The sequence below is a fragment of the Phoxinus phoxinus genome (assembly GCF_949152265.1).
Source record: "Phoxinus phoxinus genome assembly, chromosome: 6".
Classification (NCBI taxonomy): domain Eukaryota; kingdom Metazoa; phylum Chordata; class Actinopteri; order Cypriniformes; family Leuciscidae; genus Phoxinus; species Phoxinus phoxinus.
This window is the reverse complement of record NC_136881.1, coordinates 36,604,675-36,632,638: the sequence shown is the minus strand read 5'-3', so window position 1 is coordinate 36,632,638 and position 27,964 is coordinate 36,604,675. Positions and strand designations below refer to the sequence as shown.

The 27,964-nt window shown below is 37.1% G+C and overlaps 1 protein-coding gene across 4 annotated transcripts; it reads left to right on the top strand.

Moving 5' to 3' along the window:
• Window positions 1–20: 20 nt before the first annotated feature.
• kif16ba (kinesin family member 16Ba) lies at window positions 21–27,699 on the top strand. 4 transcript variants are annotated; one of them, XM_079614822.1, is made up of 33 exons: window positions 21–395; window positions 1,896–1,965; window positions 2,045–2,158; window positions 4,086–4,202; window positions 4,341–4,438; window positions 5,353–5,462; window positions 6,363–6,505; window positions 7,613–7,781; window positions 7,871–8,002; window positions 8,713–8,888; window positions 9,036–9,101; window positions 10,413–10,472; window positions 10,570–10,689; window positions 10,809–10,860; window positions 11,185–11,322; window positions 12,137–12,219; window positions 12,649–12,737; window positions 12,857–12,919; window positions 14,097–14,129; window positions 14,488–14,541; window positions 15,581–15,782; window positions 16,077–16,291; window positions 17,235–17,619; window positions 18,914–19,159; window positions 20,988–21,328; window positions 22,214–22,372; window positions 22,480–22,585; window positions 23,354–23,401; window positions 24,345–24,389; window positions 24,470–24,592; window positions 24,734–24,823; window positions 26,247–26,330; window positions 26,411–27,699. In XM_079614822.1, exons 1-33 carry the CDS (start codon window positions 349–351, stop codon window positions 26,570–26,572), a joined length of 4,140 nt encoding a protein of 1,379 aa, XP_079470948.1. In that variant the 5' UTR covers window positions 21–348; the 3' UTR covers window positions 26,573–27,699. The 4 variants fall into 4 exon arrangements, with proteins under 4 accessions (XP_079470948.1, XP_079470949.1, XP_079470950.1 ...); XM_079614823.1 differs by lacking the exon at window positions 12,857–12,919; XM_079614824.1 differs by lacking the exons at window positions 12,857–12,919; window positions 14,097–14,129.
• The last annotated feature ends 265 nt before the right edge of the window (window positions 27,700–27,964 follow it).

Genomic DNA, 27,964 nt, shown 5'->3' with positions numbered 1-27,964 from the left:
AGAAGCACCCGTGATAACTCCAGGCCGGCAGGTGGCAGTATCGCGTCTGATGTGTGTTTTGTATGCCGCCCTACAGCCAGCAAAGAGCAGGACGTTGAGAATCACTCCGGGAAAATAATACGATTCAAACAACAGCGCCCTGGACAAATACGCTTTTTTACATGATGACAGTTGAGTGAATACTAGACGCTTGTTATCGGCTCCTCTCACGGACAGACTGATCTGTTTTCCGCGGATAGAGTCCCATCACCCGGAGCCGGTTACAGTAACGTTAGTGTGTGTGACAGTGACCCATGAGAATCGACTGAAGTGAGTGTGTGTGGTGGTTCTGGTCCTCAGGGATGTGTCATGGCATCGGTTCGGGTGGCAGTGCGGGTCCGGCCCATGAACAGACGGTGAGTGGATGTCAAACACACTAATAAACGAATAAACCAATAAACCTGCACATAAACATATGTCCGAGTGAATGTCACCTCAACTGCGGAGTGAAATACATGACAGTAGTAAAGCATAGATATTAAACCCACCTAAAAATTAGTGAGCTGTATTTATTATTATCATTCCGTTCAATTAAAATTTTATTTAAATTGTATTTTTATTATTTCAATTGTATTATTATTATTATGATTATTTATGTCCATTGGGAAGTGTACTTTTTTTTTTAACAAAGGGAGATACATAGGCTATATCACAAAAAAAGAAAGGATAAGAAACTCGAGGGTAGAGCAAGGCAATAAAATACATTGGGTTCAACTAACTTACCTTCAACTCAACCCTTCAGTGGTCCTGAAAGAAATACTCACACTTGTATTGTTCGCGGTCTAAAATTAATTTGCATTGGAAATGAATGAGTGTATTGGTAAATATATATCATATCCAAATTGAAAATGGTATTTTTGTGCATTTATCATTACAATAAATGTAACAAAAAAACTATTGCATAAGTACAATTTAGTACTAAAAATATAAAATAAAAAATATTATTGAACTAAAATCTAGTACAATCATATAATTAAAATAAAATAAAAATCTGTAATGTATTGACCGACACGCAAACGGTACCATAGGGTTAAGTATCTACTCAATAAGAAATGGTAAAGTATTTATAAATTTGGTTATTTCATTTAGCTGTCTAATGTCTGGTTATCTAGGTATGATTTCACTAGTCTATTTAAAATAATCAAATGAATCAGATCAACAAAAGTGAACCGAATGAAAAATGCCCCTGTTCTCTTTGACTTTATACTGTCCCTGGCCTTGAAAGTGGACGCAGATCTCTTTTTAGTCTTGAGACTGTTGTTTTCAGGATCCCAGACCAAATATTTATTAGCATAATTTGTATAATAATAATATATTACTATTGGTATTATTATTAATAAGTATATTTAAATTGTTATATATTTATATTTAAATATTTAAAAAGCCAAAGGTTCTGCGTCTGGCCTCCTGTATTATAGAAAAACATACGTTTCATTTTATTTCATATTTTGTTCATGTATGTCATTCGCATGTTATAGTGTCCAAAAGTTTTACCCAATGATACTTTTTTTGTAAAAACAAAAAAAACTAAATTCGTATTTTTGTTAATGTCAAATGTTTTGCTCTCAGTTGTTGTGCTGATAATACAATTTTCAATGAAAAACATTTTCAACCAGCAAAAAAATCTAGTGGACTTAATTTTTGAACCCAATTTATTCTGTTTTCCATCCTAAACTGCTCATAAAAGCATCAAGTTGACAATAGACACCTGGTTTGATCTGTGGATTGGTCTAAATTAAATCGTCTCCCTCGAGAGTAAATGCATTTTTTTTTTTACACTGTGCAGATTTACACTGTCAATAATCAATTAAGTCCATAAATATGTTGTATTTATGTATTATTGATTTTTGGCCCAGGGAGAAAGACCTGTCTGCCAAATGCATCATCGAAATGGAAGGCAACAAGACCACCGTCACCAACTTAAAAGTATGTTGTATTAAGCGTCTCTAAACGATTGATTTCCACAATTTTATGCTTATCATTATTGTGTTGTTTTTTACGTCAGATACCAGATGGAGTGACCGGAGACTCAGTAAGAGAGAGAGCAAAGACCTTCACGTATGATTTCTCTTACGACTCGTCGGACGGTAAAAACGGCAGCTTTGTCTCACAGGAGAAGGTCAGTGGAGGAAATATGAACAAACCGACATCAGTTTGTTAATTAACCGTAAGCAATTAATGCCCAGGCTGGGCGATTGATATTTATTGCGTTTGCCCTGAAATTGCTTAAGCATAATTTAAAAACAAATAAATGTATTAACTAAAAAGAAACCATTTCAACCAAAAAAACTTAATGTAAGTTCAAACTAAAATAAGTTAAAAATAACCAATGCATGTTTTCCACACCGTTTTCACTACACGAGCTCAAGGAAAAACATAACCGCATATAAATTATTGATATAAATGTGATCTTTTAAAACTTCCTGTCAGAGCATGAGCTGGACATTGCCTTCTTTTTTTAATTCGATCTTTTACTGACAATGCGAACGAATAGAGTTGAATCAGAGTTGTGAATCCACAAATCAGAGACTATTAAAATGAATAGAGACTATTGAATGCAGCATGAGTCGCTTTGTTTGGATGAAAGCATCTGCCAGGTGCATAAATGTAAAAGAAATCGGTCGTAAAGCTCACTTACTCGAAAGATCACAGAACTGGTTTACCTACATGGGCGAGACACTACAGGTGAATAGGGTAGATTTTTTTACTTGCAGATATCACCATGAAACTTTCCCAGTTGATAACCTACATTAAGATGAGAAAAAAATGTATTACAAGTTTTCTGTAATTTAATGTATAAATATGCAAATTAGGCAATATCTAAGTAAATATGCACTAATTTGCATATATTATTGGATAAAGCCAGGTTCAAAATTATTTTTTCATTGTGTTTACATATTAGATGGGGAAAAAATACTAGATATTTATGGATATCTACTTTTGTTATCCTGCAAATCAGAATATACTGTCATTAGCCTTAAAAAAATAGATTTTCGCCATGTTTTTTGGAATAAAATGTTATATAAATCAGGCTATGAATAATATATTTACCAATCCCTCTGTAAATGTCTTCATAATATAACTAGGTCCAAGACTGGAAAGTTTGGTGTGTATAGCTGCTACTGAAGAGGAGATTTCGGACTTGGAGAATGAGAGAAAAAGTCATTTTGAGAAAACAGGCTTTAAAGATTTATCATCAGCCAATGAGATTGCGCATTCAGCCCTTTTACTTTCACGATTGGAAATGACCATATTTGGATCCGACAGCATTGTACAGGAGAGAGAGCGCTTTCTAGCGGTGTGTGTGATGACAGGGAGCAGACAGCGATCGCGGAGCAGCATGTTGATTAAAAACGCCAACTTTTGTTGAATTTATGAGAAATCTACAGACGCAAACAGACACAGTGCAGTAAAATAAAGACCTAAATGTGTATTTCAGACTTTTTTTCACCACAAGTCTGAAAGAAGACATGTTATTGAAGACAAATATCCCAAAATCTCAAAATTGACCAGTGAAAAAAAACAATGTGTTTGTGTCTCGCCTTAATGGCCAAATAAATATCTTAATTACAATGCAAATTAATTCAAATATACTGTGAATATTCTATAATTTGGCCAGCTCTAATTGGAGCATTTTTGCAGAAGCATTATTGGTATCAGTTCCTCGATAGATGTGTTATTTAAAAACTCCAGTGCCAGTCAAAGGATCACTTTTTGAATGAACCCTGTTTCCGCATTATATAATAATCAGATCTGATTAGGAACTAATCCTCTTAGCGTTTGTGTTCAGAAAGCTTTGTAACTCTGTGTTAAATGTGACAACAATCTTAGGCGTTGTGTTGTACAGTAAAAACTATAATATTGGTATTCATGTCTGGTTTCCCAGATGCAGATTAAAACAAATTTTAATGGAATTGTAAATGCACTGCTATTATTAACAGTGCAGTTGAGAACATAGCTTGACTTTATGATTAGATCTGAGCTTTTGCTGTTGCGTATAAAAACACGGTACTGTCACAGGCATGATGATGCATGTGTGTTTTCAGGTGTTTAAGGATCTAGGCACTGATGTGTTGAAGGCAGCATTTGAAGGATATAACGCCTGCATCTTTGCTTATGGCCAGACTGGATCGGGGAAGTCGCACACCATGATGGGAATGCCTGTAAGCTTTAAGCTCTTTTCTTTTTAGGTTTTGTCATTTCAAACATGCTTCAGTAAATCTCCAGGCAGTCGATTCATCACCCTCGACTGCTTGCATATGTGTAATATTGGCTCTGAACCATGCCTTGCTGTGCCGCAGGGTGACGTCGGGCTGATCCCACGGATCTGTGAAGGATTATTCAGCCGGATTTCAGGAATGACTCGGAGAGATGAAGCCTCTTTCCGTACAGAAGTCAGGTAAGTTGAGTTATGTGTGAAAATCCTGCGCTGTGCGACAGCTAAAGCATGACAGTTAAACAGACAGTCTTACAGACACAGATTAAAGAGGTCCTATTATGCCCTTTTACAAAGTCTTGATTTGGTGTTTGATGTCCACTAGAATAGGTTTTCATGCTTGAATGTTCAAAAAACACATTATTTTTTCATATATTTGACATTGTTGCAGCTCCTCTCATTCTGTCAGTAACGCTCTGTTTAGTTCCTGTCTCTATGAAGCTCCGCCTTCTGAAAAGCACACTGTGCCCTGATTGGTCGGCTGGATCAGTGTGTTGTGATTGGTCAACCACTTCGAGCATTTTTGTGAAATGTCACGCCCCTTACCATAACTGCACGTTTCAACACACTACTAACTAACTCAACCAAGCCCCTTTATTTGCATATTCCATGGGCGGGAATTATTTAAATGAGGGATATTGTGACGTGTTCATTCCCGGAAGAAAACTCAAAACTACAATGGAGGCGTTTCAGGGAGTTCAGAAACACTGCGCACTGATATAGAGAATAACTCCCTTTGGAGTGACTTTATGCTTTTTTAACTTCACAGACCTTTTCATGCTCAAACTGCAACGTTACACACTAAAGAAAGTTGAAAATGTAAGAAAGCATAATAGGTCCTCTTTAAAGGTGAAGTGCACCTAGCAAACAGAAGTGCATAAATATGAGCGTTTTCAAGCAGTGCCCTGTCCCGAACTCATGCATTCATTGTTTTAGCCAGTGTTGCTCTGTCCACCCCAACTGACTCAAACAAGCAGAGTGCATTTCCATTTGGTGCTGTTCGGAGCACTTCATGTTTACGTCTTGAAAGTGAAGACCAGTTGCTGTTTGCGTACAGAAAACCTGTTCTTACTCTTACATTTTGGTTATGCTGGAAGCTATTTGGAGATTTACAACGAACGGGTGCGGGACTTGTTAAGGAGAAAGATGGCTAAGACGTATAACCTCAGAGTCAGAGAGCATCCTAAAGAGGGACCCTATGTAGAAGGTAAGACCATGACTTCAAACCTTAACCAAATCAATGCATAAATCATAGAAATAGTCACAATAGTAACATTTCAGTTTTAATACAGTTTTTTCGATTTGCATACATTTGATTGTCACAGCAAAAATTAATATGTTATAGATAACACTCTAAAAATAAACATTAATATAAATAACTCATTAACCAAAACAGCCTTTTAGTAGTGTTTAAGTAAACATTGCTTGAAGTACTAGTTTAAGTAAATATTAAATAAATAATGAGTATAAATGTCACAATATAAATTACACGAGTATACATTGTAATTGTAAGTGAATTTTAAGAACATATTAAGTAAATATTGAGAAAATATTGCAATATATATATATATTACATGAATATAATATTGTCAATTTGAGAGAATTTTAAGAAAATTAAGTACATTTTAAGTAAATATTGCGGTATCATGTGAACATGTAAATATTGCAATATTAGCTAAACATTGAGTCAATGTTGCAATAGTATGTAAATATTGCATTATCATGTAAATATTGAGTAAATATTTCTTACATTTTGCAGTATTAAGTAAACATAATATTATAATAATTAAATAAATAGAGTAAATATTATTAAGAGTAAATAGTAAAGAGTAAATATTATAATATTAAATAAATATTGCAATATTATGTAAATATTGCATATTAAATAGTTAGAAAAATATTGCAATATAATGTAAACATGATGTAAATATTGCAATATCATGTAAATGGTGAGTAAATATTTCTAAAATGTTACAATATCAAGTAAACGTAGAGTAAATTTTACAATATTAAGTAAATATTGAGTAAATATTAAAATAATGCATTTGAAGGTGTGTGTATTTCTATTCTGTTGTGAGTTCTGACCGTTCTTCCTCACTGGTTTCAGACCTGTCGAAGCACCTGGTGCAGAACTACAGCGATGTGGAGGAGCTGATGGAGGCGGGAAACATCAACCGCACCACAGCCAGTACCGGCATGAACGACACCAGCAGCCGCTCACACGCCATCTTCACCATCAACTTCACTCAGGTGACTGCCATAGAACGTGCATTTGCATGAGCTGAACCAGCTGAGACATCCAGCTAAAGAAACAAGATACTAGTACATGCTATTAAAGCGGTGGTATAATGCCCTTTTCACAAGATGTAAAATAAGTCTGATGTTCCCAGAGTGTGTGTGTGTGTGTGTGTGTGTGTGTGTGTGTGTGTGTGTGTGTGTGTGTGTGTGTGTGTGTGTGTGTGTGTGTGTGTGTGTGTGTGTGTGTGTGTGTGTGTGTGTGTGTGTGTGTGTGTGTGTGTGTGTGTGTGTGTGTGTGTGTGTGTGTGTGTGTGTGTGTGTGTGTGTGTGTGTGTGTGTGTGTGTGTGTGTGTGTGTGTGTGTGTGTGTGTGTGTGTGTGTGTGTGTGTGTGTGTGTGTGTGTGTGTGTGTGTGTGTGTGTGTGTGTGTGTGTGTGTGTGTGTGTGTGTGAAGTTTTAGCTCAAAATACCCCACAGATATTTTTATATAGCATTTTAAAGTTGTCACTTTTTGAGGGTGAGCAAAAACGTACAGTTTTTGTGTCTGTCCCTTTAAATGCAAATGAGCTGCTGCTCCTGGCACAGGGGGCGGAGCTTCAACAGCTCATGTCCTGTTACCTCACACACACATGCACTGAAAATTTTAAAAACTTTTAGCCTTTTATGTTCAAACCGGAGTCAGACAAAGATCGAGCGACTCAAGAAGTGACAACATGTAGAAGCAACAGGACATTTCTGAATGGTTAGTTGATGAATTTATGTAGCTTATGTGGAGTTATCTTCTAGTCATTGATTAGCATATTCTGTCATGATAATCTATAAATCGCGTTCCCGGGGGCGGGGTTTATGTACATTTTAGAGTTAGTGATGTCCTAACCCCTTGAAGAAGCTCATTGTAGTCCATACCAGCTGTTTGTTGTAGTCCTTAAAAAAATGATTTCTTTAATATATATAAAATATGGCAAATATCTCCCTTTGCTTTGAACTTTGAGCGTTGTAACTTTGCAGATGTTGTTTATGCTCAAACAGCAACATTACACACTTATGTTTTCAAATCATAATCAACCACCCCTTTAAAGCAGTAATATCATACATGTTGTTGTTATTCCCTTCTTCTCAGGCTAAGTTTGATGCTGAGATGCCGAGTGAGACGGTCAGTAAGATTCATCTGGTGGATCTGGCAGGAAGCGAGAGGGCCGACGCCACAGGGGCCACTGGTGTCCGGCTCAAAGAGGGCAGCAACATCAACAAATCACTGGTCACTCTGGGAAATGTCATCTCCGCCTTGGGTGAGAGGAACTGTTGTGCCCTATCGCTCCTCTGGTGCAAATGTAGTCTCTATTGATTGGTATTCTGACGGCTCCTTCTGTTGTTGTAGCGGATCTGTGTCAGGAAGGAGGGAACAGTCATTTGAAGAAGAAGCAAGTGTTTGTTCCTTACAGAGACTCGGTGCTCACGTGGCTCCTGAAGGACAGTCTGGGAGGAAACTCAAAAACCATCATGATCGCTAGTGAGTGAGCAATCATGTGACACTCAATCTTATGTGCACTTAAATCTTGTGTTAAAAAAATTGCCTTTTTAGAGTGATAAAGCATAATGCAAATGCCATAAACATTGCTGTTCAAAAGTGCTACGATTTTAATGTTTTTGTAATAAGTCTCTTTTGCTCATCAAGGTTGCATTTATTTTATCAAAAACTGTAAAATTGTGAAATATTATTAACATTCAAAATAACTGTTTTATATATATATATATATATATATCACAATATATTGTGAAATGTTTTAAAATGTATCCCTGTGATCAAAGCTGAATTTTCCGTATCATTACATTATAGAATTTTTTTTTATTATTATCAATGTTGAAAAGCAGTTGTGATGCTTCATATTATTTGGAAACGTCATAAATTTTTTCAAGATTCTTTGATGAATATAAAGTTCAAAAGAACAGCATTTATTTGTGATTTTTTTTTTTTTAACAAATTGTTTAATGCACCCCCCCCCCCAAGGATGCATTAAATTTACCGAAAGATATTTATAAAAATTATACATTTCTTAAAAAAAATCCTACTGACTCCAAACTTTTGAACCAAAAAGAACCAACCTTAAAAAACAACAACATAAGAATACATACATTGCATAATAACATGAATACAAAGAGTATTTCTGAGGCATATCCCTGCTGTGAGATCTTACCATATTTGTAAATATTTTTGTCCAGCGATATCGCCTGCGGACGTCAACTACGGCGAGACACTGAGCACGCTGCGCTATGCTAACCGTGCCAAAAACATCATCAACAAACCCACGATTAATGAAGACTCAAACGTCAGACTTATCCGAGAACTGCGGGCGGAGATCGTTCGGCTGAAAGCGCTGCTCGTGCAGGGAACTCAGGTCAGAGCGTACAGTTGTCATTTACCCTACATGATAATGAGCCTTTTAATGAACTTTATATTGGAACTGCCTAATAATCTTAATTTCTTACCTTAGTATCGGTTTTAATCATTGTTTTCATTTGCTATTATATTGTGTCATTTTCAGATAGCGCTGCTCGATTCCCCCACAGCGTTAAGTATGGAGGAGGAACTGCATCATAATGAAGCCAGGGTAACATACACACTTTCATAATCACAACAGTCTCCTCTCAGCGGATGCCGTCGCGCTGAAGAAGCCTTTTCTAAATGTAACCGTTGTCATAAGCTCAAGTCCATAATGTGCTGGACAGTAGGCTAAACTTTGGCTAATACAGGGCTTGACGCTTACTTTTTCCCAAGCAGAACATATGCACCTAATTTGTAAAATTTAGGAGAGCTTAAAGAACTTAAGGGGTGCGCTTAAAATTGATAAAATAATTGTTTTTTCCTTAATAAAAGGATAAGAGGAGATATTTACAAGCAAAATTATTTAATTTATTTGAATATAAACAGAGTTTCATAGTTTATGGTTACATAGTATTCCCCCCCCCCATAATATGGAAGTCAATGAAGTCCCATCAACTGTTTGGTTACAGTCATTCTTCAAAATATCTTCTTTTGTGTTCGGTAGAAGATAGAGATTATGTATTTTCTAAACATCAAATTAAATTCCAGATAGTTTATTTTTTTTACTGAAATACCAATAATAATCAGAAAAAATATGTTGTGCATAATGTGGGACTTTTAATTATAAACAAGCCTGAAATACACTCGTTACTTCATCCAGTTGCTCATTGAAACAAATGAGGGAGATAAAGGCTATGTTATATTTTCTAGGCATCATTTGTGCTTGAAGGTTCCTCACGAAACTGACTTCTGAGGCAGTGTAACGGTTTAATGATCTACAGCAAAACAGAGCGAGCTTTGGTGATACTTGAGCGAATAATTAATTACTACCGTCGTCATTTCCCGCTAGAAATGACTTCAGAAGTGGAAAATGTTGGTCAAAAACATACATTTACACACAAAACTGACCATCAACATCAGCAACATTCCCTGTTTGGTAAATCTGGCCCCCTGTTGGCAGAAATGTGCAGTATTCATTGATTGCTAATGTGAACGGTGATGTGTTTTCACTTTGAACGTGCAGCACTCACATTTATTTAATAAAATCATTATCACATTAAGCCATATCACAAATCCTGCTGTCCTGGCCCAAATTGTAAGACTTCTTTAAAATGATAATGCTTTTGTCATACCATTAATATATTTATTAAGACCTTTAATGACCTTAAATTTAAAAAATTAAGACTTTTTTAAAGACCCATGGGGACCTACTACTACTTAAGTACTCCTAAATAATCAAATATATAGTTTTCCCACATCTATTTTTAGTCGCAAATGCGAGGGAAATGTCAAGCTGCTGTGTATTCTCTATCAAATGACCTATAATAGGCCCAGTATACCCTGTGATGAAATCAAACGTAGGCTTTTCCCGCCACAGGTGTTGGAGCTGACCAAGGAATGGACGAACAAATGGAACGAAACCCAGAACATCCTGAAGGTTTGTCGCAGTGATCGCACCGCTGTCACGCCAGCGCTAACGTTTGTCTCATGCACTCAGCCAGACGTTGAGTGTTTATGACGTGTGTGTTGAACAGGAAGAAACTCTTGCTCTGAGGAAGGAGGGAATCGGAGTGATCCTGGACTCAGAGCTTCCTCATCTCATCGGGATTGATGATGATCTTCTCAGCACCGGCATCATTCTGTATCATTTAAAGGTAATGCACATTAGAGTTTGCGCAGTCAGCTCTAAAGTTCACCTGCCACTGCATCTAAATGTATTCATCAGCCTGTAGTTCACAGTGAGTGAATGTGATTGGCTTGTGTTTGTTTACAGGAGGGAAGGACGTACGTTGGCCGTGATGATGCCACTAATGAACAGGACATCAGTGAGTTTGCAGTTTTATGTGTTTTCATTGACTTTTCAATATGACCATGCATCATATTATGTAATTTATCCTAAATGAAAATTTTATCAATTTTGTTATTTTCAAATTTCTATAAATTTCATGTGAATTCCATCCTTAAATATTGAAAGTATAATTCTGCATCCTGTTTGCTCCTTAGATTGAACTTCAGATTGAACTGACATGCTTTTTTCAACCCTTTTATTATAAGCCTGTGTAAATCTCTCTCTCTCTCTCTCTCTCTCTCTCTCTCTCTCTCTCTCTCTCTCTCTCTCTCTCTCTCTCTCTCTCTCTCTCTCTCTGCAGTTCTTCATGGTCTGGGTCTGGAGAGTGAGCACTGTCTGATAGAGAATCGTAACGGAACGGTCACTCTCATTCCTCTGAATGACGCTCAGTGTTCGGTCAATGGAGTTCAGATCACTGAGAACTGTCAGCTCAACCAAGGTTATATATATTATATTATATATAATATAACCCTTTCTCACATTGCAAACTACAAACTTATGAAATCAGGATTCTCATTTTCTAAGGCAAGACACCACAAGTAAATATGGTAAAAATTCAAACCAATAGACATCACTATATAGTCCCTCCAGTTTTCCACGTCCGTGATCGCTCAATACAGCGCAAATTGAAATAAGGCTAATCAAATTGAATAAAGCTATGCTCAAAATTCGTGTTTGATTTTTGGTGACATATTAAAGTTTTTTTCAGAGGAGATTTTAGATTTAGGTCAGGAGAGTTTAGATAATTGCCCTAGACTGGTTTGGTCTTAGATCGGGTCGAAAAACCAGGGACTAGTTTGCAAAAGTAGTTTTGGACAAAATTGGACATAACTGAAACATGAACTCTAATTTATCTCTCCGTAAATCAGAAAATACTGTCAACAGCCAGAAACAAAAAAAAATTCTCCATGTTTTTAGGAATAAAATGTAATATAAATCAGACGAATTATACATGAACAATCCCCTCTGAAATAACCTTCACAATATAAATAGGAATAAAACTAGTTTAAGTGGAGCTTTGTAGTTCAGTACTGGTGAAAAACTCATTTTGAATCCTACAGATAGATAAAGTGTTATAAAATAAACTCTTAAATGTGTATTATGTTTTTTTTGGCCACTAGTCTGAAAGAGTGCAAAATAGCATTCATAAAATTCCCCAAATCTCAAAATTGACCAGTGCATGAAAAAGCAGTAGTTTTGCTTGGGTGTCTTTCCTTAAACAGCACTTTAACAAGTGCATTTGTGTTTCTCAGGTGCTGTCATTCTCCTCGGCAGAACCAATATGTTCAGATTTAATCATCCTAAAGAGGCGGCTAAGCTACGAGAGAAGAGAAAGGTGAGAGAAACTTCAGCATTAGACACGCGTTTGTTGAAGTCGGCGTGAAACAGAAGTTGCGTTAGTCTTTTCCCCCCCTATTGTGACGTACGGTATGTCTCAGTGAAACGGCAGCTTGAACAATAACAAATGTAGGGGCGGGACTTGATTTAGTCCATGGGGAATTGATTGGATGGTTGTGGTTTGCTATTGGTGGATCTCATGTGAGTGACAGGTGGCCCCGCCCTCACGCCAGTAAACACATCATCAGAGAAGAAAAGAGATGAGATGCAAGAGGTTATTTTGATTAAAGATTATGAGGCACATATTTAAAAAAAAAAAATAATGATATGCACAGATTTATAATAAATTGCAATATTCCATCAAATAAATAAGAATTGTCAATTTTGATTACATGGTGATGACTTTAATGTTCTTCCTGTTCTCCAGAGCGGCCTCCTAACCAGTCTGAGCTTATCCATGTCTGATCTGTCCAAATCCTGTGAAAACCTCTCCACAGTCATGCTGTATAACCCTGGGTAAGCCATCGCCTGTGTGTTTGTGTGTGTGTGTGTGTGTGTGTGTGTGTGTGTACCTGTGTGTTGGAGCGAGTGGTAGCTTCCTCTTCCTCAGCCCTCCTGCCTCTCTTCCTTCCCAGGAGCCTCCTCTTCCCTCCTCTCTCCATCCTCCACTCTCTCCATGCCCTCCGGCGCCATTGCTGGTACCGCTGATGCCCAGTGCATTAAACCAGCTGACCAAAACACTAATTCAAACCCCGCTTGCCAGATCACCAGAGACCCTTCCCCAAAATCAGACACTAGGGATGCACGATATATATATCAGTGACCAGATTGGTATTTACCAATGGAGGATTATGCGCATATTTAGAAGTCTTCTAAAATTATGAATTGGACAATAATGATCACCAACAGCCAATAACATTTCAGTTTGGTATCAGTTAGATTTTTTCATTATTATAATTAATTAAATTATTATTTTTTATTCAGCAAATATGCATTGTATTGCTCAAAAGTGACCGTAAAAACTAAAAATATATATTTCAAATAAATGCTGTTCTTTTAACCTTTCTATTCATCAAAGAATCCTGGAAAAATGCATCAAATGCATCAAAAAATATGAAGACTGATAATAATAATACATGTTTCTTGAGCAGCAAATCAGCATATTAAAATCATATCTGAGGGATTATGTTCACAAGAGGCTGCATACCAATTTTTTTGAAAATCAAATTGATTTTAATCTAAACTATTGCCAGTGGTTTGATTTGGCCAGTAATGGATGAAAATAATGAATTATTTTACAATTCAAACAATGTTTTTTTTCTTCTAGTGTGCCAGGTTTCAAAAGTACAGAACACATATGCATCAATTTTGCTGTACATATTTTAATGTTTATGCCTGATTTCAAGCATGTATGATTTTAGGTTGGCTGCTCTAGTGAGAAAACCTGTTTACAATAATAAAAAACACCACAGATTTATCGACTATAAACTTTTTTATATATCGCTGCATCCCTAATAAACAACAAAACGCATGTTGTCTTTTTGCATTGTCAGATTAATAGGATGCACAGTAGAAATGAGTTTTATGATGGTTTTGTTGGTGAGGTTCTGCTCTGCGATCACGCATGATGATTGGCCCGTACAACCCTTAACCGTTGTGATGTCATGAATCTGGGCGATGACCTGCCGCTACAGCAACTTCATGTCATGAATGAACACCAACCACTCCATTTTTACACAACTAAGTGTTTTATTTCAATTTTTAGAGTTGTTGCTTTTGAATGGTCTTTAAATCAAATGACTTCAGACTAATAGCTGGGATTTGTGCAGCAGTATTTTTGGTAACATTTCCTCTTTCTGAACTTCTTCATGGCAGTCTCTTCACTGAAAAGGGTCCCATCTTTCTCAGGTAGAACCAAAGCACAACCAGTGTTCTCGTGTTAACTGTCGTGTTATATTAATCATCAGTGTGTGTGGGTTCAGTCTCTGCGTTTCTCGTTCATCGTGCTTGTGAGGAGCACATCATCATCATCTTCATAATACTTTAGTTGAACGTGTGTCTCCATCTCTTTTTTTAAGTTGTGTATTCTGCAGCATGTGCTTATAGTTGCAGCGCATGCAATGTGACTGATGGATGCTCATAATAATGCAGACCCTCATCCCATGCGCTGGTGTGGGTTTGCTGTGGTGTGTGTGTCTGTGTCTGTGTGTGTGTGTGTTTGTGTGTGTTCTAAGGGTGGAAACTAATTATATCTTAAATGTTCCAGACTGGAGTTTGAGAGGCAGCAAAGAGAAGAACTGGAAAAACTGGAAACTAAAAGGTGTGTCTTGTGACTTATCAAAATATGAATATATGTAAAACACTTCAGTGAAACGTAATTGACATAAAGCAGTCCTGCCCACTAATTTACAGTTAATTTAGCATTTTATCCAAATACACTTATGCAAATACACAAAATTATCGGTAACACGTTACAATAATGTTTTTGTTATCATTAGTTAACTAATTTAGTTAACATGAACTAACAATAAGCAATACTTCTACGGCATTTGTTAATCTTAGTTAATGTTCATTTCTACATTTACTAATATATATTTAAAATCAAACGTTTTACCTGATAACATTAGTTTACTGTACTGTGAACTAACATGAACAAATTTGTATTTTTTTAAAAGTCCCCCTGTGGTGAAAATCAAGCTTTTAATGTTGTCTATATTTCTATGTGGTGTTTTTCATATGCTTTAAGACAAACCATGTGCAAATTCATAAGTCGACAGCATTGCTGAGTATTTTATCCTTAAAACTGCAGTGAACCAAAGACAGTCTCAAAAACACGGTTTGAAATCGCTGGTGTTTCTGACGTCACAAACTACCAATCAGATCAACGATTGGATCTCTGAGCTGACGTGAGTGAGTGGAGGCGGGGCTCATTTGCATATTCATAGAACCGCGTATACTAAATGAGTCAAGGGTATCGAGTTACATTCAAGCTATTAAGGCATGAAGACTTTTTTTTTTTCAAGGAAAAACGTTTAAATGTCATTTTGGTGATTTTAAGTGATAAAATTATTGACTACAGGGGGACTTTAACTGACATTAACAAAATGCTGTAAAATATGTTTACAAATGAGAAAGTGTTTACAAATGATCAAAAACAAGCTGCATCAATACATCTTCAGTGATATATCGAGGAATCTCATGGTATATACTTTGGAAATTCTAACAAAAATCATGCAAAATACAGTTTTATAGATATGTAATGTATATTTATGACTGGTAAATTTTCTATTTCACCCACCCCTAGTTAATTTTGGGCCCTGGCCTGTCCAATCAGCATCCTTCCCTTTTTTTTGGTGCAGGCGGCTGATAAAAGAGATGGAGGAGAAGCAGAAGTGTGAGAAGGCGGAGCTTGAGCGCATGCAGCAGGAGGTGGCGTCTCAGAGGAAGGAGTCCCAGCAGGTGCAGCTGCGCATACGCAGACAGGAGGAGAGCCTGCGCAGACGCAGTCAGGACATCGAGAGCCGCCTCAGGGACTTGATCGCTGAGAAAGAGCGATTCCAGGTCAGACTGCTGTCTAGGTTGTCAATTTTAATAACAAGACAATAATATTTTATTGCCATAATGATGGAATTCTTCTGTTCTTCCTGCTGATAAAATCATAACAGTTATTTCTCCACAAGGCAACACATAAACGCGCATTAATTTGTACTTGGGTAAGTTTTTGCCTAGCCATTTCCACACTAAAAGCCTAGCTTCACCTTAGACAAGAGTTTAAGTCGAAACGATGCTTTCTTATAAACCATCTTTTGAATGTCAAGGCAGACTTCTTTACATGCTAATGTCTGCTTTGTTCAGGAGGAGAGACACAGAGAGCAGGAACAGCAGAAGCAGAGGAGGTTACCACCGAAGGAGAAGCTGGAGGTGAAGGAGGTGCAGGAGGAAGATCTGGAGGAGGAAGAAAAGACTCAGGCCCAGCGAGAGCAAGCCGAACAAACCGAGCTCTTCCGTGAGCTGGAGCGGCTCAAGAGAGAGCGGGAGGAGCAGGCCGTCAAACTCCAGCTAGAATGCAGGTGAACAAGAAAAATACTTTTACCTGCTGTTAATCTGCTGCTAATGCCTGAATTGGAAAATATGTGTAATTATTCAACTAGTCTCAGTATGAGTGAAAGCAATCCAAACTAAATGGCAGAAAAGCTTTTTTAATTATTTAAAAATATAAATAATTTATTTAAAAAATATTTTACTTTACAAAAATAAAACTAATAATAATATTAGTAGTATAAATTATTTTATTTTATTATTATAATATATTAAATAAATAAATAAATAATAGTAATTTAAAAATAATATTATATTATAAGTATGTATATATATATATATATATATATATATATATATATATATATACTAATAAAACTATTATATTTACTTTTACATAACACTAAATTTAAATATATATATATATACTAATAAAACTATTATATATACTTTTACATAATACTACATTTAAATATATATATATATATACTAATAAAACTATTATATTTACTTTTACATAACACTACATTTAAATATATATATATATATACTAATAAAACTATATTTACTTTTACATAACACTACATTTAAATATATATATATATTCTAATGTATATATATATTTAAATGTAGTGTTATGTAAATGTAACTAATAAAACTATTATAAGTATAATCATATAATTTTAAAATGTATATACACAGTCATACAAGTATCACATAATATAATTGGTATAAATTATTAAAGTTATTTATAAAAAATAATAATTATGTGTGTGTTATTTAATTATTTGTCAAAGTTATAACTTTTATTTGTTAAAGTTATAACCATTATAAAGTTATATTGGAAATTTTATATTATAAAGATTGAAAATTTAAAATTTAAATTATTTTTAAAATGTATTTAAATTTGGATTTTTTTTTTTAAATATATGGAGTGCCTACTTTTGAAAGCGTGTGGGACTGAATGTCTTCCAGGCGTCTTGAGGAGCGTGAGAAGGAGCAGCTGAGTCTGGTGGGGCGTCTGGAGGAGCAGCTGAGGGAGCGCAGCGAGGAGGCGTCTGTCCTGCTCACTCCTGATGAAGCTCGGCGACTGGAGGAGCAGAGGCGGGCGCTCACCGAGCTCAGGGAGGAGCTGCTCCGAGCCAAGGAGGCGCGCATCGATGGAGAGGAGGAGAGCGGGGAGGAGGCCCGCAGGAGCGCGCAGGCAGGCTATCAACACTTCAAGCAGACGCAGGTGGAGGAGCTGGCTTTGCTGGAGGAGGCGCTGATCCAGCAGGAGGACCGGCTGGAACGGGAGGTGGCCAATGAGCGCACGTCTCTCGGCCTGTTGCTGCATGCGCACAAGGACAAACAGAGACAGGTAGAGCCGTTCGTATTCGAACAGCCCTGTTATTTGGGGTCGTTTTTAATTGTTTATTATCTAGAGTGTTGTCTTTAAAGGGTTAGTTCATCCAAAATGATAATTCTGTCAGTAATGTCTCGCCCGCATGTCGTTCCAAACCCGTGAGACTTTCGTTCAACTTTGGAACACAAATTAAGATATTTTTTATGAAATCCGAGAGGTTTCTGAACCACCCATAAGCAGCAACGTCATTGCAACTTTCAAGGCCCAGAAAGTTATTAATGATATTGGGTTACACTTTATTTTAAGGTGTCATTGTTACAGTGTAATTATATATTTAAGTACTGAGTAATATCAAGCAACTACATGTACTTACTATAGGGTTAGGGTAGGATTAGGATTTGGTTGAGTGTTAGTTGCATGTAATTATGCATAATTTACTGTTATTACTATGGTAAGTACATGTAACATATGTAACAAGGTCACTGTAAAATAAAGTGTTACCTGATATTGTTAAAATAGTCCATGTGACTGCAGTGGTTTAACCTTGATGTTATGAAGCGACTAGAATACTTTTTGGACATAAAAACCTCTAAAATAACGACTTTATTCAGCAATCTCTTCTCTTCCATGTAATTTTCCTAGACTAATGACGTAGTGTTAACTGCAGCGCTTCCTGGTTCTTATTATTGGAGACCGAATTTTCACTGAACTACTGTAGTCACATGGACTATTTTAATAATGTCTTTACTACCTTTCTGGGCCTTGAAAGTTGCAATGACGTTGCTGTCTATGAGAGGGACAGAAACCTCTCGGATTTCATCAGAGATATCAGGTTTGGAACGACATGAGGGTGAGTAATTAATGACAGAATATAAATTTTTGGGTGAACTAACCCTTTAACTATTGGGATAATAGTGTGGCACTTAAATACTGTTTAATAAGGTAATGTTGGTAATTTATTTTTCTTAATTTTTCTTGTTATTTGTCTTTTACTCTCATGAAATGGTGTGACCTGTGTAGGCCAGTTCTCGAACAAAATTACTCTTTTACTCTCTTGTAGCCCTATTCCTGAAACAAATTACTAATATGTGTGAGTCATAATAAATAGTTCAATAAGACGAGTTACCGGTTTGAATCAGTCTGAAAAAGTGAATAATTAAACCATTAGCAGAAGGAAAATTTCTTTCAAATGTGAGTAAATATAACTTTACAACCAAAAATAAAAAATAACCAAAATAATTAAATCAAATCAATATGAGATTTAAAGTCTTGCCATTCGCTGTGTCTCATCCTGTTCTCCTCTTTGCAGGTCCGTGACGTTCAGGACGTGTCCTCTCTGGGTCAGGAGGAGGCTCTGATCCAGCAGGCCGAACAGAGGCTGCAGTTTAAAGAGAGACAGCTCCTATCTCTCCGTGAGAAACAGCTCCCCGCCGTCTCCGAGGAGCGCCAGAGAGCCAGCGAGCTCCTGGAGAGAGCGAGAGGGGGAACAGGCTCTCCTGGTTTGGACAGAAGTTCAGAAGAAATGGACAAAGAACTGGACGAGACTCTGTATCAGGTAACGCTCTCAAAACTCTGGTCCGTCTGGTGGTCTCGTCCTGACGGTACTCGGCCAGAATAAGCTGCATTGTTTGCAAAAAAATGTAAAACGTAAAGGCAGGGTGATTATATAAACGTATAGGTGATTTGTTCCAGATTTTTTTGTTTGTTATGCTGGTTGAAAGTCCACATCCTGATAGCAATCACTCTACGTTAAGTGGTCTAAATGTATTTATATGTATATATATCGTCTGTGGAAGCGTAGGACCATAAAATGTTTGTTCAATAATTGAATTTGGTCCTAATGCAATGACACGATGTCCTACTTGCCTATCAGCGTATGTATTTCCACACCTCATCATATCACACGTCATCAGCGCGTTTCATGCTATGCAGAGTTAGGCCCCGATCACACCTGAAGCGGTTTTTCCTTTTTTCAAATGTTTTCCTATGGCAGTGAGCCCCTGGCGCCTCGCGTTTTACCGCCTGCTGCGCCTCGCGTTTTTGCAGTTGAAAAAAAATCGACTCAGAGAGGAAAAATCACCTGAAGTCATCGCTTTTTTTTCCACTGTCCAATCGAATGAATGGAGAGGCGGGCCTTCCGTTGTAGTGATGAAAGCTACAGTTGCTTTGAACGCCCGGAGAGTTTGGCGATGGAGGATAAACTTGTGTTGCTCTCGCGGGTTACCAGGAGCTAACGACTTCACTGACCGTAACTACCACAATGTTAACAGAAAGTAAATAAAAAGCTGATTTGACGTTTACTTGACTGACAGGACAGCTGTTTCGGTGGTTGCCTTGCAACATAAAAAAACCTGAAAAACCCGTCTGGTGTGATCGGGGCCTTAGACAGACGTCAGTCACTGAGCAGCGCAAACAAAACAGCAGCCGTCTTTTACAGTTCCTCCTGAACCAAAACAACAAGCTGATGCTGCATTCACCGTAACTGCTGTAATTTGGAAGACATAGAAACCCGTGATGTTATACTCAGATCAGTTCATGACTTGAATTTATGCGTTTCTATGTCAACACTATCAATGCTGAAATTAATCTGCAGCGGTCAGGTGGTACAGGGCAGAGCTCTTTAAGTTGTTTGTTCATTATTATTGTAATGTTATTTGCTTTGAGACATGAGGTAATTTAACGCCGACTCTCATGACGCTTTTGCTCTGGCTGTGTGTGTTCATGTTCATGTTTTGAAGGAGGCGTGGGTTTGGAGGCACTCTGAAGGGAGGGTGGGATCTCATGCTTTCAAAGCTAACTCGCTAATTGCTAGCCTTCTCCGAAATGTCTATGCCTACCCTAGCTTTAAACTTTTAAGAAATTTTGACATTTTGTCTTGGTTAAAAATAACACTAGTATTGATGAAATATTTTGGTGAATTAGAAACATGACAGAAGTTCAGCTGTTTTCGAAACTGTCTAGCTTGATCCATGATTTTTTTCCTGTTTTTCCAACAAGTAATGGTTTAGTCAGTGTGGCAAAACGCAAGTTTTTTGAAAACTAATTCACCAAATCATTAGAGTCATCATTGTAGTTTTCCTACAAATCCCAGCATGGCATTTGAGCAAACTCCTCTAGTACAGACATGAATGAGAATTCCTCAAATCATGCTGGTGGTTTAGAAGATGTTTTTTTGTTTGTTTGTTTTTTACAGTGACCAGACATATAATTTTCATTTGGCTATAGATAAAATGAGAGTAACAATTCCTGTAGACTTGCATTGAAGGAGGAAGTTGAGCAAGAATATCTGTAGACCAGAATATCAGACTTGTTTAGCTTATTTAAACCCAAGATCTTGTTTTAGTAGCAGCCTCTCACAAACTGTCCTTTGTCTTTCTCTGCAGGTTGAGAAGGAGCTGGAGGAGAAGGAGGAGCGCTGGTCTCAGTACAGCGCGAGCGCAGAGCAGTTGCAGCAGCTGCAGCAGTCGTACGAGTTCACCGCAAACGTGGCCCGACAGGAGGAGAAGGTTCGCAGGAAGGAGAAGGAGATCCTGGAGTGGAGGGAGAAACAGCAGCGGGAGGCTCTGGAGCAGGCGGTCGCACGTCTGGAGCGGAAACACTCGGCCTATCGCAGGAGCCTCAGCCTGGAGCCGGACCCTGAGGGGCCCCGCAAGAGGTCACAGTCCGCACTGGGACAGAGCACTTCCAGGTTTACAGGAACACCTGTAGACCTGGACCAGGACAGGTGAGGGCTTGTTTTTTAGGAGCACACTAGCACTGGGGATTTCCTTTTTAAAACTTTGTGATGCGAAGGACCCTCTAATACGATGATCCGCTTGTGGGAACCTGTTCATAAATATAAAGGTAGCTTAGCTGTATATTTTTATGTATAAAAATCCATTTATAGAAGAAGAAGAAGATTAAATTATACTGTGTAAAAACATGATTAAGGAAATGGTAAAAACTTTATTAATCCCATTTAAAACATTTTCATGCCAGACCACTCACATAAAACATAAATCCTCAAAAATACAGAAATAAATGCATAATAATTCCAATAAATTCACATAAATATAAACCTCCCATAAGAATCAAGGCAATATGTTTATATTTTTTCATGCTATATATATATATATATATATATATATATATATATATATATATCATGTATAGATGGTATTGAAAAAAAAAAAAAAAAGTTCTTTTACGTAGTCCGTATACTAAAATAAATTATTAAAATATTATCTGGAAAATATTGACTTTTTATTAAATTGACAAGTGTATCTGAAATTGCCACTTAAATTTTCCCCCAAAAAGAAATATAATTATAAGTAAAATAATTATAATTATTGTCTTAATTATAATAAATTAACTAATTTCCGATTGGTCTTTAGAAAGCAGGATGAAATACTATTAAATTTAGTTCATGTGAATGTGAACAATAATCACGCTAAGCATATAATATTTACGGTAATTAAGATTTTAAGTGCAGACATGAACTATAACAGCCTCAAAAAACGTTCAAAATAAATAAAAACAAACTCGACCCCCTTGCGGCCCCCAGGGGTCTCTGGAAATGAATGTGATAAATCCAGAGCTCTTATCCTTATGATTTGATTGTGTTTCTCAGGATGGAGCGAGAGATTGCCCAGCTGAAGCAGAGGATCAGCGAGAGTGAAGGAAGTGTGCGGAGTCTAAGCGTGAGCGGAGAGGAGAAGAACAACGTGAACCAGTCGCCCGTCAGCCCCATACAGACCCTCCCCAGCGTGCTGTCCGTAGGAGACGAGAGGTGCGCACGCCGCCTAGCGCTCTGCAACACGCAACATGTTGGACAGATTTACTGCTCGCTTGTGATTTGGCCAAGTGATGACTGGACTGTTCCTCTTTCTCCTTCAGGATAAACGCGTATATTGAAGAAGAGGTGCAGCGGAGGCTGCAGAAACTGAACCTGCTGAACCGAGAGAACAACAACACGCTCTCGCTGTCCTCAGACTCACTGCAGGTATGTGACTACAGCTCGCACAGTCACTCACTTTAAACTGCACCAGCTATGGTCTGGAGACTAGGAATCGAGTGTGAAACCACCAGAAAGTCTTTTGCGGTCAACATTTGTGTGTGTGACACGGTTATTACCCCAATGACATTTCTTGTTCAATGGTCACACTTTAATTTTTCAATTTCTATTAGTATTGCATCCTTCTCATAGGCATTTAATAATTTTTGACTTTTCAGTGTGTTAAAATCGTTTTTTTTCACTTCCAGCCTTCGTTAACAATGATTATATACAAAATGAATTGTAGTTAAGTTTGATGTGGTTTGAAATTTGGTAAACTGCTTAAAAAAAAAAAAAAGATTGGTATATCGATTTGCCTAATAATTATGCACACATTAATATATATATATATATATATATATATATATATATATATATATGTATGTGTGTGTGTGTGTGTGTGTGTGTGTATATATATATATACAGTGCCTTGCGAAAGTACACCTTCATTTGTTTCACATTTTGTTATGTTGCTTTAAACAACTTTAAATAACTTTCTTTTTTTCACATCAATCTACACTCCATAAACCATAAATAAACCACTCCATAAACTCAAAAACTGATTTGTGAGAACTTTGCAAACTTATTAAAAGGAAAAAACAATCAAATTAGTTTTTAACATCAGGCACACATTGTGGGAAAAGAGTTGAATGTCTCCCTAGTCATGCACAAGAGACGCATTGTTTTTGGCACCAACACAGTTGTTTAACTCTACAGGACGAGGAGCAGGATAGTGACGGTAGCTCTGTTAGATTGACGGATGAGGTAAGCACAGGCCTCAGCCAACTGTGGACTGTGGTTTGCATGATCCAGCCTTAATAATTTGCATATTGCTCACAATCAGCAATCTCTGGTCTTTCCTCTGCGGTTTTCCACTTTGGGAGCATGCAGCCTGCCCACCGATTTCCTGTGTAGATGCATTTGCTGTTGCTGCAATGAGTTTTTTTTGTTTTTGTTATCACACTGTTCCTAGATCAACATGTTTCCCACTCCTAACCCTACCCATAACTTATTCCTAAAATCAGAGGGAAATGAGAGGTGAATAACACTGATGTAGAAGCACCTATCTCTGGTTTTAAGCCTAAACTTGACATTAACTGTAGACCTATCCCTCAAATCTGATTGGTTGATTGTAATCTTGTTGATCCAAGCACATTGTTGATCCAAGCACTTGTTGATCCATCTATTTTTATGAACATTTTGGGATATTGCATAAAAACACTGGATGGAAATGGCAAGATGCGCATAAATTCTAAAAATGGGCATAAAAAACGTATGTGCTCAATTGAGTCGGATAAAAAAAAAAAAAATCAGATAAGTGAACTATAAGTGTACTACTCTTTTTTTTTTTTTTATAAATCCTTCAATGCGCAACAAAAAACTCATGTGACTGCCTCAACAGAGGATGTGATTGGATAACTGGACTGACCAGCGGACAAATGGCATCGCACAGCATCTCAATGTTGGTTTGGTCGTTCTGAAATCCCTGAGCCAAAGTCTGTCATCAGAATGATTTGGATTTATTTCCCTCCCAGAATCGATATTCCACTTTAATTCCAAGTTAAATTTGCAACATTGGATGTGAAACACAGCGATTCATACGAAATGACAAACAAGTACTTGCTTGACCCCTGAAATCAGCTCCGTTGAGTTGTGTGTGTGTGTGTGTAATTTTGTGACCCTAATAAACTCAATTTCAATCTCTCAGGACAACGATAAAAAACGCTTGGATCCACGCAAGCTGAAATATGAGGTATGATTCTTACGGTATGTGTTTAGGGAATGATATTTCATCCGCATGTGTTCTGACCGCCACCGGCCGTCTTTCCACAGCGACTGGTGTCGATTCCCCTGGACCCGAGTCCAGAGAACCTTAAAGATCCCGTGAAGATCAGTATTCCTCGTCACGTCCTGTGCGGACAAGGCAAAGACGAACACTTCGAGTTTGAAGTCAAGGTTTGTCTGCGTTTTATACAGTCTCGGTCAGTGCATTATCTGTGAGAATTGTCGAATTGACCATCCGGCGACCTCCACTGAATAGAAAAATCTCTGTACATGAAAACCTTTGATGACTTGGTGTTTTGCGTGTGTGTTCAGATCACTGTTTTGGATGAAACGTGGACGGTGTTTAGAAGATACAGTCGTTTTCGGGAGATGCACAAGTCTCTGAAGCTGAAATATCCAGAGGTATGATGTACATGTACACATGGAAACACGTGACACAATAAGCAGAGCATGACGCTAGCAACGGAAGGGTTATGGGTTTGATTCCCAGAGAGTGCAAGTACTGATGAAATATAAACCTGGAATCTGGGCTTGACTTAACACCTGCCAAATGCAGCGGTGTGTAACGCAGTCACTCCTATAGCCACTTTGGCGGGTTGAATTTTATATATAATACATACATTTTTCAATTGTAGTCTTTTGAAATAATAAAGTGCAATGTAGTGTTGTCAAAAAAAAATAGTTTTCAATACTGAAATATCTGAAACGCTTTTAATACTCATTTTACACAGAATAAATACACGATACTAGCTGTTCTTTCTCTCTCTCTCATCTCTCCGACAGCGAGTGACACACAAACCCGCCTCCACTCACTCACTCCTTTCATTTCACTCCGGATGAATAGTGTTGCTGTTACAGGGCTTGAATTTTGGCATGGGATTGCGCATATTTTGCATAATTTTACTCATTTTCACAGATTTTTGAGCTTACACCCAAAGTGCGGCACATAAAGATACCTCTCCCTGCTAAATTGAGTTATTTTTCACATTGCGCTTAAACAGTCAAATACTCAAAATAATGTCAAAATGACGATCTTGGCGAGTATTCACGTAAACACAGTCAGTTATGTTTAAAGTGAACGTAAACAGTTGAGAAAGAAAACGCATGTGTAACAGTTTAATGGATCCGTGCGTCAGGTCTTAAAGTGACAGCACCCTAATATCCCTGCTGCCAAATTATGAGATAATATTAAAAATATATATATGGGAGCTTTTCCCCGTGGTATTGATGTCAAAATTTTGGTCAGTAAAAATGCTAACTTTAAACTTAGACATTAACCACAGTGGCTGGTGAGCCAACAAGTTACTGTCAAGCCCACTCTGGAATACATCATAAGTTGCTTTGGATAAATGCATAAACACAAGATTAAATTCATGTATGTAAATTGTAATTTTTTTATAATTACGGTAGTATTATTTGAATCAATGTATTTCAACCCAAAATAATTAAATATTATGCTTAAAGAAAAGTTAAGCACATTTTTAGGACCATACATTTATTTTTATTTATTTATGCATTATTTCATGCATCACAGGTTGTGCTGGATAAATGCAAAAGATTAAATTGATTTTAGATCCAATTTATTCATGTAACCTGTCCAAAATGTTTATTTTATTTTAAATAATTATAAAAAGAAAAGAAAAAGATCATTCCTATAAATATATTTCACACCAAAATAATAAAATATTTTGCTCAAAGAAAATATAAGGAAATATATATATATTTTTAAATTCCACTTGATTTTATTTAAATATAATCTTTTCGTGAGATTCACCCAACTATGGGATATTGGATATATCTTAATATCGTGAATGTCTTGTTGTAGCTCGCAGCTTTGGCCTTCCCTCCCAAAAAGATCTTTGGAAACCGAGACGAAAGAATGATTGCGGAACGCCGGAATCAGTTGGAGGTAATCGGATGCGTTCACCTTTAAACCGAGGAGGTGTTTTTCTAATCTAAGGTGCTGATGATGCCATTGTGTTTTCCCAGCAATACCTGCGGAACTTCTTCCATGTGATGATGACCTCATCCTCCGCTTCTCCTCTGAGAACGGACGAGTGTGGATTACAACTCTCCAAACACGCCGTGTGCGACATCTCTCCTTTCTTTAAGAAGGGAGTGTTCGACTACAGCAGTCACGGGACGGGCTGACACACACACACACACACGCGCGCGCGCCAGTAAAACACATAAACACTAATTTACATGCACTTTATGCCGCTCTCTGATACACACACACATAAATAAAAACTTTAGAAAGACATTTTACCCTAAAATCAAAGGGAAAAAAACATGAAATTATATTCTCCGTTTAAAAAAAAAAAAATCATTGTGACATTATTTGCATGACAATTAAGCACGTTTTACCTTCTGGGTTTTTTTTAGTTCTAGGGTGATTCAGAATTTGTTTGCTGTATTCACGTTAAAAATTACTAAAATATTTGTTATTATAATTACAACCAATGCTACCATACTTTACAATCACTTTAAAATATTTTATTCATATTGTCATGTAAATAATATCATAATGGGAACAATCCTAATAATAAAAAAGCGGCTTTTTTTTTTGTTTTTTTTTTTGAGGTGAAATATGACCTGGATTCACTCGTATTCTCATGAACACACTCGTATTCTCATGAACACACTCGTATTCTCATGAACACACTCGTATTCTCATGAACACACTCAGGAAGGTTGGAAATCAGATGTAGGAATGAGAAAAGATTGAAAAAAAGGATCCAAAGTAGATGTAAATAGTTTTGTTAGTGCCTTGTTGGCTGTAGTTGAGCTTTAAAATGCATCAAAGAAAATGAAATGTGTTAATATGACAACTGATGGTCGCCATAACCCGCTTCAAACATCTTGTGTTTACATCGAGGACCATGAAGCCTTTTTCTGTGGACAAACAGGACGTCCTGTAGCTGCTACTTGGGTTTGTGATTCACTTGAAACCAAGTTCATGTTTAAGTTGCTGCGTATAATGAATCGCCACTGCTTTACTTTGTTGTAACTGCCATTAATGAGAACGGAGGCCTCTGATTGGCTCCAATCCATATATACTCATTATCATCCATTATACTCATGCTAACATTTAGCAGATATGTTTTTTAATAACGACTAAGAGGTCAAAGCTCGCAAAATGCCACATGTACAGTGAGCCGATGTCTTCCAGAAGTCCTGCTCACTGCCCTGGACGCAGTTAAAAGGGCTTTTAATGTAGAATTTGCTGTCATTTGAATTTGAAGATTAATATTCAGCACTATAAAGCCATATGTAAATGTATTGTACACTTGATCTGTACAGAGAAGCTTGTTCTCATGATGTCCGGAGGAAAGGAATAGTACTGCTATATTAGCCGTTAGGATGTTCTTGAGCTAGTTGAGTGTAAGATGTATACATTTTTAAAACAATATTTTCATTTGCTTTTTTATTTCTGAAACTGAATGTAATCATTTGTGAGTAACATGATTTGGTAACTCGGTTTTAGAGAGTAAGGCAAACTGTTTAATTCATGGTTTATTTATGTCTGAGTACATTTGTCAA

Bases quoted from the DNA above. Each gene is read 5' to 3' on its own strand.
- kif16ba (XM_079614822.1), top strand. From the start codon at position 349: ATGGCATCGGTTCGGGTGGCAGTGCGGGTCCGGCCCATGAACAGACG. The intron at 12,738-12,856 runs GTAAGCCATCGC...CTTCCTTCCCAG, and splicing joins GTCATGCTGTATAACCCTGG to GAGCCTCCTCTTCCCTCCTC. The intron at 23,402-24,344 runs GTAAGCACAGGC...TCAATCTCTCAG, and splicing joins CTGTTAGATTGACGGATGAG to GACAACGATAAAAAACGCTT.